At 38.1% G+C, this 17884-nt stretch overlaps 2 protein-coding genes across 8 annotated transcripts; both read right to left on the bottom strand.

Moving 5' to 3' along the window:
- Nucleotides 1-199: 199 nt before the first annotated feature.
- LOC131785293 (uncharacterized) lies at nucleotides 200-11597 on the bottom strand. 7 transcript variants are annotated; one of them, XM_059102153.2, is made up of 5 exons: nucleotides 11407-11597; nucleotides 5926-6011; nucleotides 3032-4250; nucleotides 2646-2696; nucleotides 200-1267 (listed from the first exon to the last, which is right to left on the bottom strand). In XM_059102153.2, the coding sequence occupies exons 3-5, from the start codon at nucleotides 4172-4174 to the stop codon at nucleotides 791-793; spliced, it is 1671 nt and encodes a 556-aa protein (XP_058958136.1). In that variant the 5' UTR covers nucleotides 4175-4250; nucleotides 5926-6011; nucleotides 11407-11597; the 3' UTR covers nucleotides 200-790. The 7 variants fall into 7 exon arrangements, with proteins under 7 accessions (XP_058958136.1, XP_058958132.1, XP_066020923.1 ...); XM_059102149.2 differs by having other exon boundaries at nucleotides 202-1267; nucleotides 2646-2699; nucleotides 11407-11595; XM_066164826.1 differs by lacking the exon at nucleotides 11407-11597 and adding an exon at nucleotides 8240-8360 and having other exon boundaries at nucleotides 202-1267; nucleotides 2646-2699.
- A 2229-nt stretch (nucleotides 11598-13826) lies between these two features.
- LOC136280127 (neuropeptide FF receptor 2-like) lies at nucleotides 13827-15121 on the bottom strand. The gene has a single exon (XM_066164814.1). It carries the CDS (start codon nucleotides 15035-15037, stop codon nucleotides 13910-13912), a length of 1128 nt encoding a protein of 375 aa, XP_066020911.1. The 5' UTR covers nucleotides 15038-15121; the 3' UTR covers nucleotides 13827-13909.
- Between the last annotated feature and the right edge of the window lie 2763 nt (nucleotides 15122-17884).

Below are 17884 nucleotides of genomic sequence, written 5' to 3' on the forward strand. Positions count from 1 at the left end.
CTGCAGCACGCTTTTTGGGCTTTGTCCTGGGGGCGAGGGAGTGGTAGTGGTTGAGCAATGTGGGGGAAGGGGGTGGTGGTCATGAGTGACAAGCCTTCAATCCAACTTAATCAAATAAATCAACATATCAAATATAGGACCTCGATACTCCGGCTGAGTCCATCTCCCCTACCTATACCTCTCCCATGCACACACAAAACCGCCACATAAGTCCCACCCCTCTTGTTTTCAACAGAACCTTATGGACACAAGGAAACAACTCGGTATTTCAAGCATCATCTCTTTTAAATGAAAGAAGATTGATAAATTTACATTGTGAAAAAGCGATGTTATCGAAAATAGAGGATAATATAATTATTTTCAAATTTCCTTACATAAACGTAGCAAAAACTGCTCTTTTTGAAGAAAAAATATTGTTTTTGCATATTGTTCAAAGGCGTATATGTAAATATACTTGTTTCAAATAGACACTCTCAAGAGACAACTCTCCAGAATCCAAATTAGCATATAAATACAAGCCACGTTGAGCAATAGAATTGCTTTCCTTACACAAGTAAAGTTACAAACTTCAACTTTCTTGTAAAGTCCAGCAATCGTTTACAGAAATATGCCATCCACAATATAATACCTTAAACAAAAGAAAAAGAATCGAAAAACAAAACACTTCAATGTCAACGACTCGCAATAAAGACATTTAAGTTTTCAATTCATCAACTTTTTAGCTTAAACTGATATTAAAAATGAATTCTAATGTAAACGCGTTATTCCAGCAAATCCTACGAAACTCTGTTTAAGTAGAATATGTCCGGCGAGCACGTTTCATTTTCTTTGCTTCGCTCGAGATTTCACCCCCACCCGGCTGACTGCTATGGCAAATATTTCCCAGGTAGGTCACCTCCACGTGTTTTCCTCTTTCTTTTCGGATCACAAATCGCACCTTCACGTTGCATTCTGGTCGCTTGCACTCCGCGCCTCCCCTGAAGAACACCGCTGAGTGGATTTTCCGAGAGTTTTCTGACCGCACGTGATTATTCTTGAAGCGCAAACTGCACCATGGGTTGCTTTCTTTGACTTTACTGAGGAAGATTCGTGTCCAGTCGCCGCTCAACAAACGGCCACCGCTAGGGAATGTGTTAATTGGAATTCTTGCCCAGTCCTCTTTGGTCAGCTTAAATCTGGCTGTTGTTCCATCGATGTTCTTTCGGAAATACTTTTCTCGTTTTCCGTTTTCGTCATCATCAGAGGAATCTGAGTCATCTGAGTAGTCCTAGTAAAAATCAAATGTGTACGTGATTAAACAGTACCGCAAGGGTCAGTTCAGTACCGAAGGGGTCACCCCGCGGGAAGTCATATTAAAATAAATAAAGAAAAATTAAATGAAATAAAAAAACAATATTCTTTTAATTTAAAACATAATAATGGTGGTACTAGAAGCTTCTTCTTGGTTTCGACTTGGGCTTTTCCTACCTTAAGTATTTCACGTGAGATCAACGTGAAAATCGTGAAAATAAAATCATGTGGCTCACTTAGCGATCGTAAAATACAGCAATAATTACAAAACAAGTTGCGTAAATGACAGTTTTGGAAACCTCTGATATTGTGATGGCTGTCACATGCTCTGGAATACAGCAGATGAGAGTCACAATTTGTAACGAAATCGAGCAAATAATAAATAAGTCATGCAAAGAAATGATCCTCGCAGGGATATGACGATTTTAACAATTGCAGTAAAAAAAAGAATGAAAGAAATCAAGCTTAACAGGGATTCGAACCCGTGCCTCCCAGATACTAAATGCGTTGCGCACTAGTACCAACTATGCTACGAAGCCACATGTTTGGACCGAGGCAAATTGAAAAAATATCTGAAAAGTTCTGGCTACAGGCACGCTATTTAGTACCGAGGATATCATGTGATTCATGTTGTGCACAAAGAAAAACAACATGTCAACAATATTGAAGATACGGATATTATATATAATATGCTTAATAACATTTCCATACAAAGTTTAATTTTCTCGCAATTTTTTTAAAAACATTCTAACTTGTAGAAAAACGAAAAAAATTAAAATAATACTTCTAAATTCTATGATGAACTTCATCAAGTACATGAGAAATGAACGGTTGTTCTCTCTTTTTTACTTATTTCAATTTCCATCAGAGAGATGGAACAAACTCGAGAACTTCAAGCTTTTCGTGGACGCAACAAATTAATTCAGCAGTTGGTAAACCGTGTTAACGTTAAAAAGTTAAGAACACTAGAACTAATAAAACATTACTGATTTCAGTCTAATACGAGCCGAACTTTAAAAAATTATGTTCCTCAATTGTGCTACGAAAAAATACATCTTAGTATAATTCAAACCTCTGAGGTCCTCCCTTTTTGTTTGGATTCTTTATTTGCTTTCATAGTTTTTACAAAACAAGAAAAAAGTAGTGTAAAGAGGCGTTGATCATTCCATAAGGCATCATTTCGCAACCAAGTGTTGCGAAAGTGACAATTTGTTGCCACAGGAAATGAGAACAGAGCTCAATATGGACAACGGAAAATCAAAGTTAAAAGATGAATCCATTCTAAAGCGAGGTTCAATACTTATGTCCAGTTAGCAATTTAGATCCCTCGATCAGCAGAAGTAGTTAACACTTACCATAGGAACGTCCCGAGTCTGTGAATGCATCTTGTAATTTGCGTTGTCAACCTGCTGGTAGAAAAAAAAGGAAAGTTTTTCGTAAAAAGCAATAGCAGAGTGTAACTTTGTTCTGAAACTTGGCATAAGTAAGCATAGATGTTTTTAGAAATAACAACAAGGATAGCTGATATTGAACGAAGCACTGGCCATATCTTTAGCCAATTTCCAAGGGGTTTTTTAGCAGTCACATTACAATGAATAAAGTCACATCTATGTGTGCCTGTATATATATATATATATATATGTGTGTGTGTGTGCCTGTATATAAGCGAATAAAAAATATGTTGCCACGCAAATATAGCAATTGAACCAATGATCAGAAAGAGTTAAGTAGTCTGAGTTACCTTCAATGGCAAATGAGATATTCCAGAATTACTTCTGTTCCAGTTCACAGGAACCATAATAACTGACGGGCGCTGGCTTTTCAATTCAGGATAACGAGTAAAATCATTTTGTGCATGGCAGCAACAGTTGCAATTCTGGGTCTTCTTCTGGTTGTTTGACACCAAATCGCGGGACTCTGATGGCCAGAATGGAAGTCCTTGTTGCAGATCGAGCAGGCTGTAGTCACCATAGTACATTGGCATTCCATTGTAGTAGCTGATCTGATAATTTTCACTTTTCTTCCAGTCCCCATTTTGTGAGGTGGGCGTTTCCTCCATGTGGTAAAGTGGCACCGTAGCATTGGAACTCAGAGGAGTAGATGTGGATCCCAAAGCATGGTTGGATGGGGCACTCTCAGAGGTACCATTCTGATAGGGAGGTATCTTCCCCGGGGAAGTAAACAGGTAAGCTGCTTTGGTTCCATTGGAACTCAACTGGTAAGCCATGTACTGGCTTTTCACTGGTAAGGTATCTGGCTGATGGGCCAATCGGTAAGATGGCGCCCTCTCTGGAGAACCTAACCGGAAGGCAATTTCTTTCTCCTGATGAGCCGTCTCAGGTGATGATTCCCCGTTGAAAACAGGCGAGTTGTGGCCAGGAGATTGTTCTTCACTTTCCATCGGAGACATCTTGGGAGACATATTGGGGGACGTCTCCTCTCGAGAAGCCACTGAGTTGGGCAGTTTATCATTGTGATTGTGTACACCTTCAGCTGGTATATGCTCTTCTTGGTTGCTATTATCAACTGCTGGAGAATGCAATTCTTTGCATTCGTTTGGTTTATCGTCGTGGTTTTCTATCTGATACACAGGCATTACATTCTTGTCAGCGATTTGATTAGATAGCGCGCCCTGAACGTTGCTGATCTGAATGTTCAGCACATCCTCTCGACTGCCAGTGTTTACTTCTTCAATAGCAGGCACTTCATAGATTGACTCCTGTGGAAGTGAAATCGTTTGGTGGTTGACCGTGCTGCACGCTGACTCAGAAATTTCCACTTTCACGACTGGCATCTCGCAAGCGGAGATTATTTCTTTGCAGTGCGGATTTTCAGGGATTTCTATCTTCACGCAGCCATTCGTGATGTCTTTCAGGGAATACATTTTTATTTCTACCGTCACCCACTCGGTCACGTGCTCTCCTTGCAAAAGATCTGAAGTCAGCGTTCAACTGAAAAAACTGTAATCAAGAAGAGCAACGATTAATAAACGTCAATAGAAAGTGATAAACGGGAATTTCAGCAACTAAATGTTTCAACGCAATGTTGTCTGGCGTTTCTCGGTTATAATTATCAACGGCCTGGATGAAGCTACCCACCGGAAATTGTCAATAAAGATCCACTATTCATCAGCGAAAAGCATTTCGTAGCTGGTGGCTTTCAACGACAGACTGCAGAACAAATGTCACACCGGCCAGAACCTTTGTTTGAGCGGAATGTTTGAACGGAAAGGGGATCAAAGTCTTTGGGATTTAAATAGATGTGTTGCTCACTTGTCAAAAAAGCCTTAATTTTTGGATTGAGAAATATATATGTACCAAAGACATGTGATGCCTGATTGAGTAAGTGATATCCTCCAGGCGGGCGACTTCGATCATGCACGCAACATGATCAAGGAAAATGAAGTGCGTGACATGATCTCACTAAGCACGCGTTCGATATCACACTCGTGGTTTGCCAAGAGGCCGCGATCTTCGTAACCGTTGTTGAGTGCATCCTGCGCAGGAATCACCTGACGATCTGGCGTTCTTTGCTTTCGAAAGAAAACACAATTTAAACCACACGAGAAAAGTAGCCCTAGACATCAGATTTTTTTCAAAAGTGTAATTTTGTGATGCGAAATCACTCTAAGATGCAAATCTTCGTTTTTATCTATTTCAATATCCTAAGGATTGATGCAATATTCCTCATAAAAAAAGAGGTGAATATTTCCCTGAGTCGCCCTTGACATAAATTCTAGCGAAACTTACCAATAAATCGTTTCAACATGAAGTTACGAATACAAAGGTTAAACATTTGCACGTATTAGAAAATAAGAAGGCTGAGCCGTCTGTGTTGTAATACGCAATTGAACGAGCGCTTGAGCTACACGCCTGGCAGCCTCAGAATATCCACTTTCCACAGGTGCACGAAATTTTTCTAGCCGTTGTTCTAATCACTAGGTTCTTGAAACTCGGAAAACATATGTGTTCGACTACTGACCATGGTCTTACATTGACGAGATAACCGACAAATTTTCATAACGAAAAGCTTTTGACATTGTTTTCCCGTTGTACTTAAGTGCAGTTGTGCTTTCAAAGCGAAAAGGGAATATGTTTGTCATTAGCTCATTCGTTTTCGAGCCACGGGCGTCCTGCTGCTGCCGAGAACCTAATTAATTTGACACCGACCCCAACAGTCTAATTAAAGATTTTTTCATTTGCCAATAAACTGGCGATTTAATGCTCTGCACAAGATCGTAAAATTGGTCTTCTAAAACAGCGAAACAATTCTTAGATTATTAGCTTACAATTGTAAACAAACATCGAATGCTCATACAAAGCTTGCATAAAATTTTCTGTGGGAATTCGGTCAATAATTTTTACTACTGGGATAAGCCAGAATTTGTTTCTGTCTAGAACAAAATGATTTTAGGATAAACCCAAGTTCAAATATTTCATGTTCTATTGAATAACATAACTTTTGATTCGCTTGACAGTAATAAACAAACATCTGACACTCTCTAAAAGTTTAGAAGGACCTTTCAAGGGGATGCGTTGAAAATTTCTCACTGCTGAGTATGAAAGTCAATTTAACGACGGCTGAGCATTTTGTCATAAGTTAATAAATAATTCTACGCTTTAAAAGATAACTTACCAAGCCCGTTGTTAGAATAGTTATCAAAATGGCTTTAAGCTTTCAGAGGACTGAAGAATATACTTTGTTCCAAAGCAAGTTAAGACCTAAGTGAAAAAAAACATGCGATTATCACGAGCCCTCACGAGTTTCAACACGCTTTGTAAAGCGCCTCATCTCACTTGTCCTTTCACCCTTTTTAATTTCCACAAAGAGACACAATATGCACATGAACAGTAAAAAAATCGCGGTCAAGATGATAATGTCGGTGAGTTAATAAACAAGTAATTGAAACGAGAGCATGTAACTCGTTTTTTTGAAAACGAGCTTAAAATAAAGATCTCTCGTGACCGTCTTTCTCGAACTAGCTGCTTTCATTTTCAAAAGGCAGTGATCAAGGCGCTGCATTGAAAAGTTATATAACTATCACTACAAATGTCTTTTTATATGAAGACGAGTAAATGATTTTTACTTGGAATATTCGGCAAAAGGAGCAAGTGATCGACATAGCAAAATTTTGGGTTCATTTTTGATGAAATAGTGGGTCGTTTGGACCTTTTGGAAACGCGGAGTCAAGTACATAGGATTTCACTCCGTTGAAATAGATGCTTGCTTAATTGTTAAAAAACTAAAATATGATTGTCTGAATAAATTTTCAACGCGTAATAAGTCTTACACTTCACAACAATAGTTTATGGAAGAACTTATGGGCGGTAAGGCGTATCAATTCATTCTTTGTTGTCCAAATTGCACGTTTCAATCTTAAATTTCGTTTGGTTAGTCCGAAAATTTCAAGGCCAAGTTCCATCTATTTCAGTATCGGTATGCAAGGCAGCTGGTCATAAAGTGCGACGTGCTAACGCCGTTCAAATTTTCTGCGTCGCCAACAACTGACAAATATTAAAGTTGTCCAACAGGTTTAACTACTATTGTCCTTTTTATCCCTTTGTTACCGCTGGAGAACAAAACGAAAGCTTTACCAAAATGGTTTTGCGGGAGTATTCTCGAGAACACAAAACTAACTATGCCTTTTGCTGTTGCGTAATCCTAGAAAGGAAGATTTTGACTCGAATTAGACTAAACTCGCGATGTTAATCATATAAAACCTTATCACGGGATGTCTCACGCGCACAAAGTTTTCAAAGAAATCGAGTTCGACATATGTAAATTATAGTTGAAAGCCACAAAGGCGAATGAAGTCTATAATACCTGGATCACGCAACAACAACGCCAAGTAATTTTCGTGGAGAATCAACCATTGTACGCAGAAAATCATCCTGTCATGGTTTCCATGAAAAGGACACTCGTTCAATGTAGCAACCTTCCGATGTAGTAGGTTGCAGTTGTTTGTCATCAGTTCAAGCAAAAGGTCAAAATTCTTGGCCCAGGGGCATTTTTTGATGCGCCACTTGCTGCCCGGCGCGGGGATGGTCATACAATATACTAGCGCATTCGTAATTTGACGGAATTTTAAAATCTTGCGAACTCTGAGAAACCGTTGTTAGCTGTGGCAATGAAACAATGATATTCATCTGGTGACAGCTATCTCAGAGCCAATCTGTTAATGATATGCTTTTGTTTCTAACTACGACACACTGTTTAAAACGGGCAATGGTGATTAAGTGAAAGTGTTACAAGTCGGTCCGCTAACTTGCTAAAACTCAACGCGAGATTATTCTGCTCCGATCTATAAAGAGAGTGCCATTAACACGCAAGACCCGAAAGGTTACGGAGATGTCTTCACTTGACCCGACAGCGTGTGTGACAAACCTATTAACATATTCATGGCTAACACGGCTTGTGTTAATAATTGTGTTTCGCATCACAAAACAAAGCTAATGGCCACACCATATTTCCTACAAATAGCATCGCCTTACGCCGAAAAAGCACTTCAAAGAGTAAACATTCTTGTTACCTTCATAGAATATAATTTCTAGCGTGCTTTAGCCGGTTGGAATACGATTCTCCGAGTCATTCCACTACTACAAATCATTCTGGTCTACTCTGTGTCAATACTAACCATAAAATCATCTGAATCTGAGGAATTTTTTCGCCTTTAAGTTCGCGCTTTTGATTTTTGTTCTCGACTAAACGACGGATTATTAATTTACAATTTCGATACCTTCGAAAGGCAAATTCCAAACTCAGTTTCGCCAATCATTTTACTGATCACAGCGTTTAAACACTTAGCGAATTAATTACGATTGCACAATTGATATCAAACTGTTGTTTGAAGTAATTCCCGTATACTTCTACCGGTTGGCAGTATAAATAACTAATCCGAGTCAGTTCGCAGACAACTAATTACTTCTAACATGCAAAGGATCACACTAACCTCTCATTTTGAAGCGCTACAGTCCTAGGTCTTCCATACACGGATCACTGCACTCATTCACCATGCTTGACATGATATTTAGTTAGCATGCGCGGTAGAAAGTGTGATAAGGATCTTGATCAGAGAGCGATACTTCACAGCAAAACAGTTCAGGGATTGTCAAATAAAAAAATTTGAGTTATGACAGTTGATGATAATAATGGGAGAATTTTATTACAAAGAGTTTGTTTCAACTCTACCTCGTTAGAATCATCTTTCAGTTTAAAAATGGCCTTTCATTCGAGGATCAATATGTCACTTCTCCCTTCACTAATTAATTCTTATTCAGGATCAGTCAATCAATCAATCAACATAAGAATTCGAATTGTCACAAGTCGACTGTCTATCTAAATAAGACCAAAACAATTGTTAAACCAAACGGATTTTGAAAAAGTCAACACTGTAAGAATCAAAGAATCTGTCCGTGGGAATTCTACCGTTTTCAACTGTGACCTTTCTCCATCTTGGAGCAAATTACTACATCATCCTAATCTTTTCTTCAAGCTTGATACGCTGGCGCTGGATACAGGCTTTAGTACATGCGCATGACCGGCAGAGGACACATATCCCACTTCATAATCTGTCCCACTTGCGTTACGATTTAATCGTCATACAAGATTGTATTTATATACATATCACACCGAGGTATCAAGAATAAAACAAAACAGAACAAGATGAGGTACAATTAATCTTCATACAACGGCGAACTTGAAAGCTTACTTTCCAAGTTTATATACTGGCTGTGACCCAGATCCTTTTGACCTTTAGAGAGTTCACTTTAAATCCGATTAGGTTTTGCAGGGGTTTTTGGGATATTAAAGCTAAGCGAAATATATGCGATGCAGCGGCCAAACCCATAGTGATCATTAACCTTGTCACTTCTGACGGACGCTCACGAATTTAGTCGGAGCAGTTCCCATCGACAACATAATGAGCCCCTAACACAGGCACGGTGGGTGGGACTGAGAACACGGTAAAATCGACATGCTTCTATCTGAGGGACCTGAAAGCGAAATCCTTATGATAAGAGACGGTGGCTTTTACAGACGGCCACGTCCGAAAAGGACTGATAATCATTGCTGATTCAAGTTGTCAAATGAAATTATATTTGTTCTTCCAAGTCAAAGAAAAGCCGCATTGATCCTTGCAAGTTTGAACTTTTTCTCCATTCTCCCATCTTTCGATCTCTTAGCGAGGCCGCTCAGCACCCAATATATTTGATTATACGGTTTACGCCCCGAGGGCAAGCGGCAAATGCAATGAAAATTTAAACTACTCTAGCAGGTCAATGAAATCACCTGATTTACTCAGTTAAAATGGTCTTGAACGGCTCAATAAGAGAAGGATTTATCCACAATGCAAAGCTGAAAAGAGTCGGTTAGACTTAGTGGTCAGTGGTTTGGAGAAACAGTGCAACCATGCGTGATAAAAACAAAATTAGATGCGGTCACAGCAAGTGGGAAACCGTTTGCGCCTTTCTCTAGAGACAATAAGTAAGCTCTTCAATCGAGCTTAAAATTAATTGTTTCTTTCCATCTGCGGCACGTTTCCTCGAGCTAAGGGATAAATTAAATCAACAAGTGTTTTGTGAAGCGAACATCTGTCATATCTCTTATATGATCACTGGCATTTCAGCATCGACTTGATAGTGACGACAGTTCGTGATTTTGTTTGATAGCAGAGACCGGCTTAATAATAGATGCGTTAGACAAGGACAATGTTGAATGAAGAGGTTATAAGGTCATTTAAATTGTGTCACAACCACAATTTAAAGGCTATTTTTAAAACAGAAAACGTTGTTTTCTACATAAATCAGAAAGGATCTCGTTGTCAGTGGCAACCTAGCAACCCTTTCGCGTTTTCAATTGATTTTGGTGCGATCTCTTTTGCGTTTCTAAAGAAATTTGTATGCGGGAGGGCGGTCAAAACATGCCCGGAAGCAGGAATAAGTTAAGTGATTGTTGCGTCTACATAAAGGGTCTCACTGGGGTGGTGGGTTTTATGGCTACCGGTTAAAATTTTGGTCATTTTACGATTAACAGTTAACCTCCTTCCTTTGTGATTGAATTTTTTTTTTTTCGGTTAACTTTTTACGACTAAAGGTTAAAATTTGTTAATTTTTACGCTTAAGGCTAAATTTTTTGCTCGTTTTACAGTTAACGGTCAACCCCTTCGAGGCTGTGTAGAGTACTGATAATGACTTATTTACAGTTGCCCAAGGTCGCATACTATTCGAGCCATGATGTTACGAAACAAGCGAAATATGAGAATTTTTATGGGAATAAAAGGTGTTAAATTGTCAAAACACTAAGGAAAAGATACATGGGGGTTAAAAAAAATAAAAAAAACAGCCGCAAATCCGTCAAGAAAACTCCTAAGAAACCGGCAGTAGAAAGAAGGTCTCAATGTTGTTAACTGATAGCCGTAAAACGGCAAAGAAATTTATCCATTGGACGTAAAAATTGACAAATTTTAACCGACAATCGTAAAAAGGGTGAGCCCTAAAAAAATTTCAAGTGACAACAAGAGAGTGACATTTACCGTTAGCTGTAAAATGGCCATTGAGACCTTAGAAACGAGCGAACACACACAGAAGCAAGGAAGATTTTTTCAAAATCATTCCTTTTTCAATTCTATACTAAATCAGAATTTTTCGTTAACACTCACGACCCTTTATTTGTAAATAAATCTTTACATTTCGCCTGCTATGTAACCTGACATAATCAAAGAGGCTCTATGTGGCTCTTTGTGGGCTATTACTAAGTAGCTGGATCGCAAAATGAGAAAATTATTCTTCGTAGCTCAAAATATTCAATCAAGTTATTAGCAAAACTTCAAAAATGTAAAATGGATTCGTCGCCTAACAATCTTGATCTATAGAGATAGATAAATCACAAAGCAAATATGACGTTACTCGCACTGCCTTAGGGCAAACTGGTGAATATTCAGGAATATTGCGTTACGCAGTTCGAAACTTCTGCCCTCTTCGTAAAAAAAAGCAATTTTTTTCTGGATATCAGGACCTGTAAAATTCGCAGACTTGGAGTTCTTATGAACATAACAAAGGGTTTGAAGGCATAAGGTGTGGGCAATTCATGGACGTAGATTGTTTACAAAGTTCATCTTACCTGATCCCGGTCGGTCAATATTGTGTATCTTTGTTATTTTGTACACAAGCCTTTCACCTTGTTATTCCTCTTGCCTCTTTCTTTCGCTTAGGAAATGATAATTTACCACGAGAATTGTATGGCCCACTGCATTTACTTAGGTTTCCTCTCGTTTAGCATAATGAAGACTAGTTTCCGCTCATGAAAACGTCATGCGATTTTCACAACCTCGAACTCTAAACATATGATTGTCACGTTTTGCAAACCTGAACACTTGCCCGAGAGGACCTGGATCTATAAACATCTGTTTCGCGCCATAATATTAATTTCATGGTGCCAATGAATTGTTCTGCTCGATCGTCGGTTCGTTCGTTCTATTCATGTTGGTGACAATCGTTTTTAGACACGAATCGACTCTGTCATCGGCCTACATGATGTATGTTCTACCGCCGAATGCTATGAATTTTCCAGCTTCAGTAAGGTACATTAAATCCTTGCTAATTTGAACCAAATCAGGGAAACTAAAGAATATTTTGGTACTAACGGGTGTCTGTGTGAAGTTGTCTTATTAGTGAAAATACAGCATTTTACTGATGCAAGTAAAGACAGAAGTAGAACAGAACTCAATAACCTTCAGGCCATCGTACACTGTTTACAAATAACAATGCAGCTTAGCTTCAGGGGAATAATAAGGGGGAGTTTGACTGGGAGGGATAAACATGGGCTGAAAGTATAGAGATGTTCAAAACCGAAACAGCGGACAAAAGACGAATGAAAACACAAAACTACAGCTGGTCTGTGATATTTAAGAGCTGAAAACAAAGGAAAGCTAGAAAGAAAGGAAAAATAACGATTTGAACGTATTTGAGGGCACGTTTCTTGATTATCTGAGAACCAAACACGCAAATGATGGAACCGACAGTTGTGACGTATCGTCTAGTAAGCCCAAAGGGCACTGAATTATTGGAAATTTTAAAAGAGCTTATTTTTGTGGGTTTTGTCAGGGACCAAGAGAACTGTCCGTATATTTAAACGCGGGTGTCCGTGAAGTAAGCTTCGACTGTACACATAAGTTGTAAATTTTTTGCCTTCGATTTACGATGGGCAAATCTGCCTGTTAAAAAGGGATGGCAAAGGGAAAGAAGGTAAGGGTCATGAACTCGTTCCTAAAATGAAAAACATTTACGTATTTTAAGAGTAAAACACTGCAAATACACTGCCATTTTTCAGAAAATCTCGCTCGTGGCTCATAAATCGAAATAGTTGGCTTAAGACCATTTTTTAAGCCAAAAGTCGCCACAACGTCTTTAATTTGTTGAGAATCACAATCAAGATAATCGTTAAATATTCATTCCCTGTACTATTACATTTCGGCAGTATCTTGCTTTCACCAAATTTACAAGATTCAGTTAGCAAACTCTCGATATAAATGCATGCGTTTGTGTCTATTTCGTTATATTATTTATACATCCAATGATTTTTTCCAGTTTTGGCAGATGTGATCCGAGCCAAGTTAAGAAAAAGGCATGTCGGAAACACAACTAATTTGTTTCTTAACACTTGTGAGGCCATAACCCACTGTTGTGTGAAAAGTTTTAATGAAAGCCACATCCATGTGTTTTCCTTTTTCCAGATCACAAATCGCACAGTTTTTTTGCTTGTATATTATTAACTAGAGATCGCAAATTTTTCAAGGACTACAAATAGCATGAGCCCTAACATTTGAAAAATTTGCTCGTGCTAAATTATCCCAAATTGCACTCGGGATCATGTGATAACCTATACAAATTGTACAATGAAATTGGTCTTCGGTCAACAATCATTTTAATTGCTGGTAGGTTGATGGTAGGCGTTTAAACAAAAAACGTATCCTTTTTCTTCTTGAGGGAGGGGAAATTTAGAAATAAAAACCCCTGATTAGTTGGGATAATAAACCACAAAGTAAATGTTTAGACAGAGCACCTTCCAAACAATAGAAGTTCTGTCTTTCATTAAAAATTTCTGAACCGCAAATATCGCTTTAACGATGCAAATCATTTGATTCCCACCTCTTTGAAACTTTGTCAGAACAATCCAACTTCACGATGTAACACCTGTGAGTTTTGATAGGAATGATTCGTTGATTCTACCTCGAGGTTGAAAATTTGATTGTATTTTTAACACGCCTAATTCTGCACTAAAAACTCTCAATTTATTTATATCAAGAATGATAACGTTTGGTTCATGAACGATTTTTTTCGTCAATGTAGTACAGTACAGTTGCTTGTTAATAAACCAACTTCAGCTTCAAAAGATTTATGATAATGATCTTGCTCCACTTTTTAAATTATGTTTCTTTCATAGCTAAACTGCGAAAAATTATAAAGACTGAGGGAAAAGATTGTCTTTGTTTGCAATGACAAAACAGACTTTCGTCCAAAACTGCGTTTATGGCTACTTAAATTACATAAAAAAATTACAGGGAAGATTGCGTGAAATGTTCTCTGGGACAGAAGATCCACTGTTTGCAAATGTGGGGCGACGGCTATTGAACTCTTATGCTTGGACTTAACTGGTTACTCATTTCAACGTAAGATTCTTTCACTGTGGCAGGCAAAACTCGAGTAATTTGCCCGCCACATTGCCTTCTACGAAAGCAAAGATGGAAGCCCCTCTTAAAATTTGCGTCGCCAAACGCATATATGAACGGATTGAGTATGGAACTTGTTTGTGAAACACAATCAAATAGTGGTCTCAAAGGAAACTTATGAAATACTCCCAACCTTTTGATGGAATATGAGGCATACATATCCAGAATCATTATTGGTCCCCAGCTAATAAGAAAACTAAATACCACAAGGATAAACATTTGAATAGCTCGTAGCTTTGCTTTCGCAGCACTTCTGTTCACAGTGTTGTTCTTTTTCGTTCTTTTCCATAAGAATATGGTTATCTTGGTGTAGAAAAGTACAATTAAGAACAGCTGAAATAAAAAAGCGAACACGAAGTACATCGTGAAGGCAACTTTTCGCTCCCTTGAACCCGAGACTCCAGGGACGCAGTGCGTGTGACGAGGTTTGTATTCAAAACTTCTGGAGTTATTTGTCGTTAAATTTCGTGAAGAATATGGAATACTTGGTCGAGGAAATTTGAAGATTTTCGAAGCCGGGGTGGCACTTGCGATGAAACCGGAAGAAATCAAGAAAGCATACAGCCAGATGAAAAATATTGTGAGATATTTTCTGGTGTTCATCGTCAAACTTTGAAGAGGATAGAGAATATGAACGTAGCGATCCAAAGCGATTGCCGTTAAGAGAACAAACAACACTGCAGCGCATGAAAATTGGGAAAATATGGCGATTTTGCAGTGCTTTGAACTCAGATCCTGCTTCTTGTCCTCTTTTTCCCGAATGACACTCACAGCTCTGTACACCAGATCTGTTATGGCCAACTGAACGATGAAGAATTGAGACAACTTTGTAGGAGATCTGCTATTCCTACATCTGTACAGACCAAAACAAACAATAACGTTTGCCACGATTCCTAGAGCCAACAGCGTCATGCTGATGATAAATAAGGTAGAAAAATACATTTTTCGTTCCATTTCCAATGCTTTGATTTCAGCATAGCGATCGCCACCCATCGGCCCAAAATATTTTGGGTGGTGACCCATGTTGAGTTAGACTTTTTCAAATCACCGACAGCTTTTTTATATTCACAAAAGTTGTACTGACAAAACTTAGCAGAGGAGAACCGACAGTAGTTGAAATCGCGTTTTCTGTTACGACGTGTAGGCGTTACTTAAAATAAGTGATCATGGTCTAATTGTTGATACCGTTCTGTGGTTGGTCAGATTCCTGATTCATTATCAGGCGATGAGAAAATGATTTATTGATTTAGTTATATGTTGTAATTGTTGTATCCGCGCTGAAATAAAGTTGCATGTAAATTTCAGTTAGCTGGCGCAGTTCCTTTGTACAGTGCGAATTTAGACGTAGATGTACCTGTTCAAACAGTAATTTCACTGAAAGTAACATGTCCTTTGTTTACAGCTCACAGCTGTTGGTTTGTTGACTTTCGTTTATAAACAGTCAACTTATTCTTTGCGAGTAATTTCCCTAAAATGTCAGGTAAAGAAAAATATCTTTGACTTGGGTGTGCTAATAACATCTCGTCAGTAAGTAAATCAAAGTAAAAGAGAAAAGGAAGGACATCAGATATAGTTTAAATAAATCCAACAAAGCGTGATAACTTTCAATTAAGTTTCGTGGATCTTAGAGCACGTACTAAAGTTTTTTTTCCCGACAGAAAAAAGATGTTATCACGTTAAGAAAGAGGTTTGAAAACAGTCTGGGTTAAAAGAACAAAACGAGGTCTTAATTTCAAACCTAAGTTCAAGTTTTTAGTTAATTTCTCATTATAAGACTGGTCAAAATGAGTGGAAAGACTCTTAAGTTGAAAAAAAATTATCCCCCTCTCCTCATGCAACAAAATAAACAAAAAAGGAGTCGAGAAGTCTAGCCATCCTAATAAGCAATCGTGCAATAACATATTTTGATCAAACAATACCTGCACCACCACAATTAAATTCTTAGAATGTCCTTATGTTTAGCGGAATTTCTGAGTTTTGTAGTATTTTCCTAACCCGGTATGGTATATGGGATACCCCTGAAATACTCATTTAATGTTTTACAGACACCCTGAGAACGGACATCAAGAAATTATCTGTTCGTTCATCTTTTCAAGAGGAAAGTTTACGTCACTGCCGTAATTTTCAGATTGTTTTCGGCCTACGGATTATCATCAGCGATCAACGCAGTTTTACGCAGTTTTGTTGAAACATGCAGTTTCCGGCACGTCCCAAACTTTGCTCTAAGCTTGGTATATGTCTCCGAACAAATACTTCTTCGTGAGGAGATTGCTAAAGCATAGTAAAACTGTTTTTGACATTGTCACTAACAGTCGCGTCACTACAGAAGGACCGACCAGTTTATTGAGATCATTACTCTCTGTCTATTTAACGGTACTGTTGGAAATCTTTTTTTTGACCAGTTTTGACATTTCTTTAAAAAAATATTTAAAAAACTAGCTTGTTTTGTGTGAGCTAGATTGGTGTAACGGAGAAATCTCAAGGTGTTGGAGCTGAACTGAAAACACAGCTGTGGGAAGTTACAAGAGGAACTTTCTCAGGAGCCTTACAGTATCAAGAGAGAGCTACATAAATTGAGCAAATTTTACAAAATAGCTGAGAATCTTGCTTTATGTTATTTGATTGAACTATTGCCCAAACTATCTGGTGAACGTACACATTTCTGTCTTAGCTTAAGGGAAAACTACGCACAATTTCCTACATAGAACGTCTATCATTGTTCAGAAGTCTTATTTTCCATCCGCATTCTCAGCACGTAGATGTCCGAAATTCTGTATCTTCTCTTCCCACTTTTTTCCTTTACAGCGAAAACATGGTCAATTATCTTCCCCATACTCACAGCGAGTTACATGATTGTTATTTTTCAAGGCGTTTATCTTTTGATCACAACCACCTTTGACTTGGGTTTTCTAGTCTTGGAGAAAATCTTTTCAAAATAAATAGTTGTGCGTCGCCTATTTGCGTGTGCGGTCTGAATCAGTGAAACACTTTTTCTTGTATTGCCCACGGTATGCCGCCCAACGTAATGTCCTCCTTACCTCTGCCACTAATAATGTGAGACATGGTCATCGAGGTGGCGATACAAGGAAACTAAATTTTTTTATTGTAAGTTGTTGAGTCTGTAAATTGCGATGTCAATTGTGCTTTTTTTCCGCGAATTACAAATGTTATAATTAATACTAATCGCTTTTCTTTGGCCATTTTTGATTGCATAATCAGTATTCCTAGCTCTGTAAGACTAATTTGCTGCTACTGCAATTTGTGTGTGTGTGTGGTTTTTTTGTGTGTTTGTGTGAATGTGGGCCTTTATAAATGGAATTAAAACTTCGTAGTATTCGACCCCTCTTGATAAGCGGCCTTGTTGTTTTCAGGGAAAACAACGACAAATATGATTAAAAAATAATAATAATAAGTAAAAACATCAAAAGGTTAAAATGAAAGGGTTTGCTTTCCACGAAATTGGAGGGATCATGATTTTTATCACTTTTTTGATTTTTTTCGACTTGTTTGTGTGTTTCTACCGTTTTACAGTTTTTACAATACACTTGCCTCTTTGATTATCATAGGATAGTGTTCATAATTTCGAAGCGCGTAACGCAGTGAAGAAAATTGCATTCAAGAACGATATGTATAAAGATTGGCAACAAGAAATCACACCTTTTCTCCCTTTCATATTCTTTTCTCATCGATAATTCTGAAAAAGGGACTTAAAGAAATGATTGAACGTAGCGACCATCGCTAAAATTTAATCATAAATTAATATCAGCTGTTTAGAAAGGACAAAATCAAAAATGAAAAGTCTAAGTGCGCAAACACTGCATTCCAAAATTCATTCGACCGTTTCTGAAAACTGAGAATATGAGGAGCCAT

This window comes from Pocillopora verrucosa, chromosome 4 (genome assembly GCF_036669915.1).
Source record: "Pocillopora verrucosa isolate sample1 chromosome 4, ASM3666991v2, whole genome shotgun sequence".
Lineage (NCBI taxonomy): Eukaryota > Metazoa > Cnidaria > Anthozoa > Scleractinia > Pocilloporidae > Pocillopora > Pocillopora verrucosa.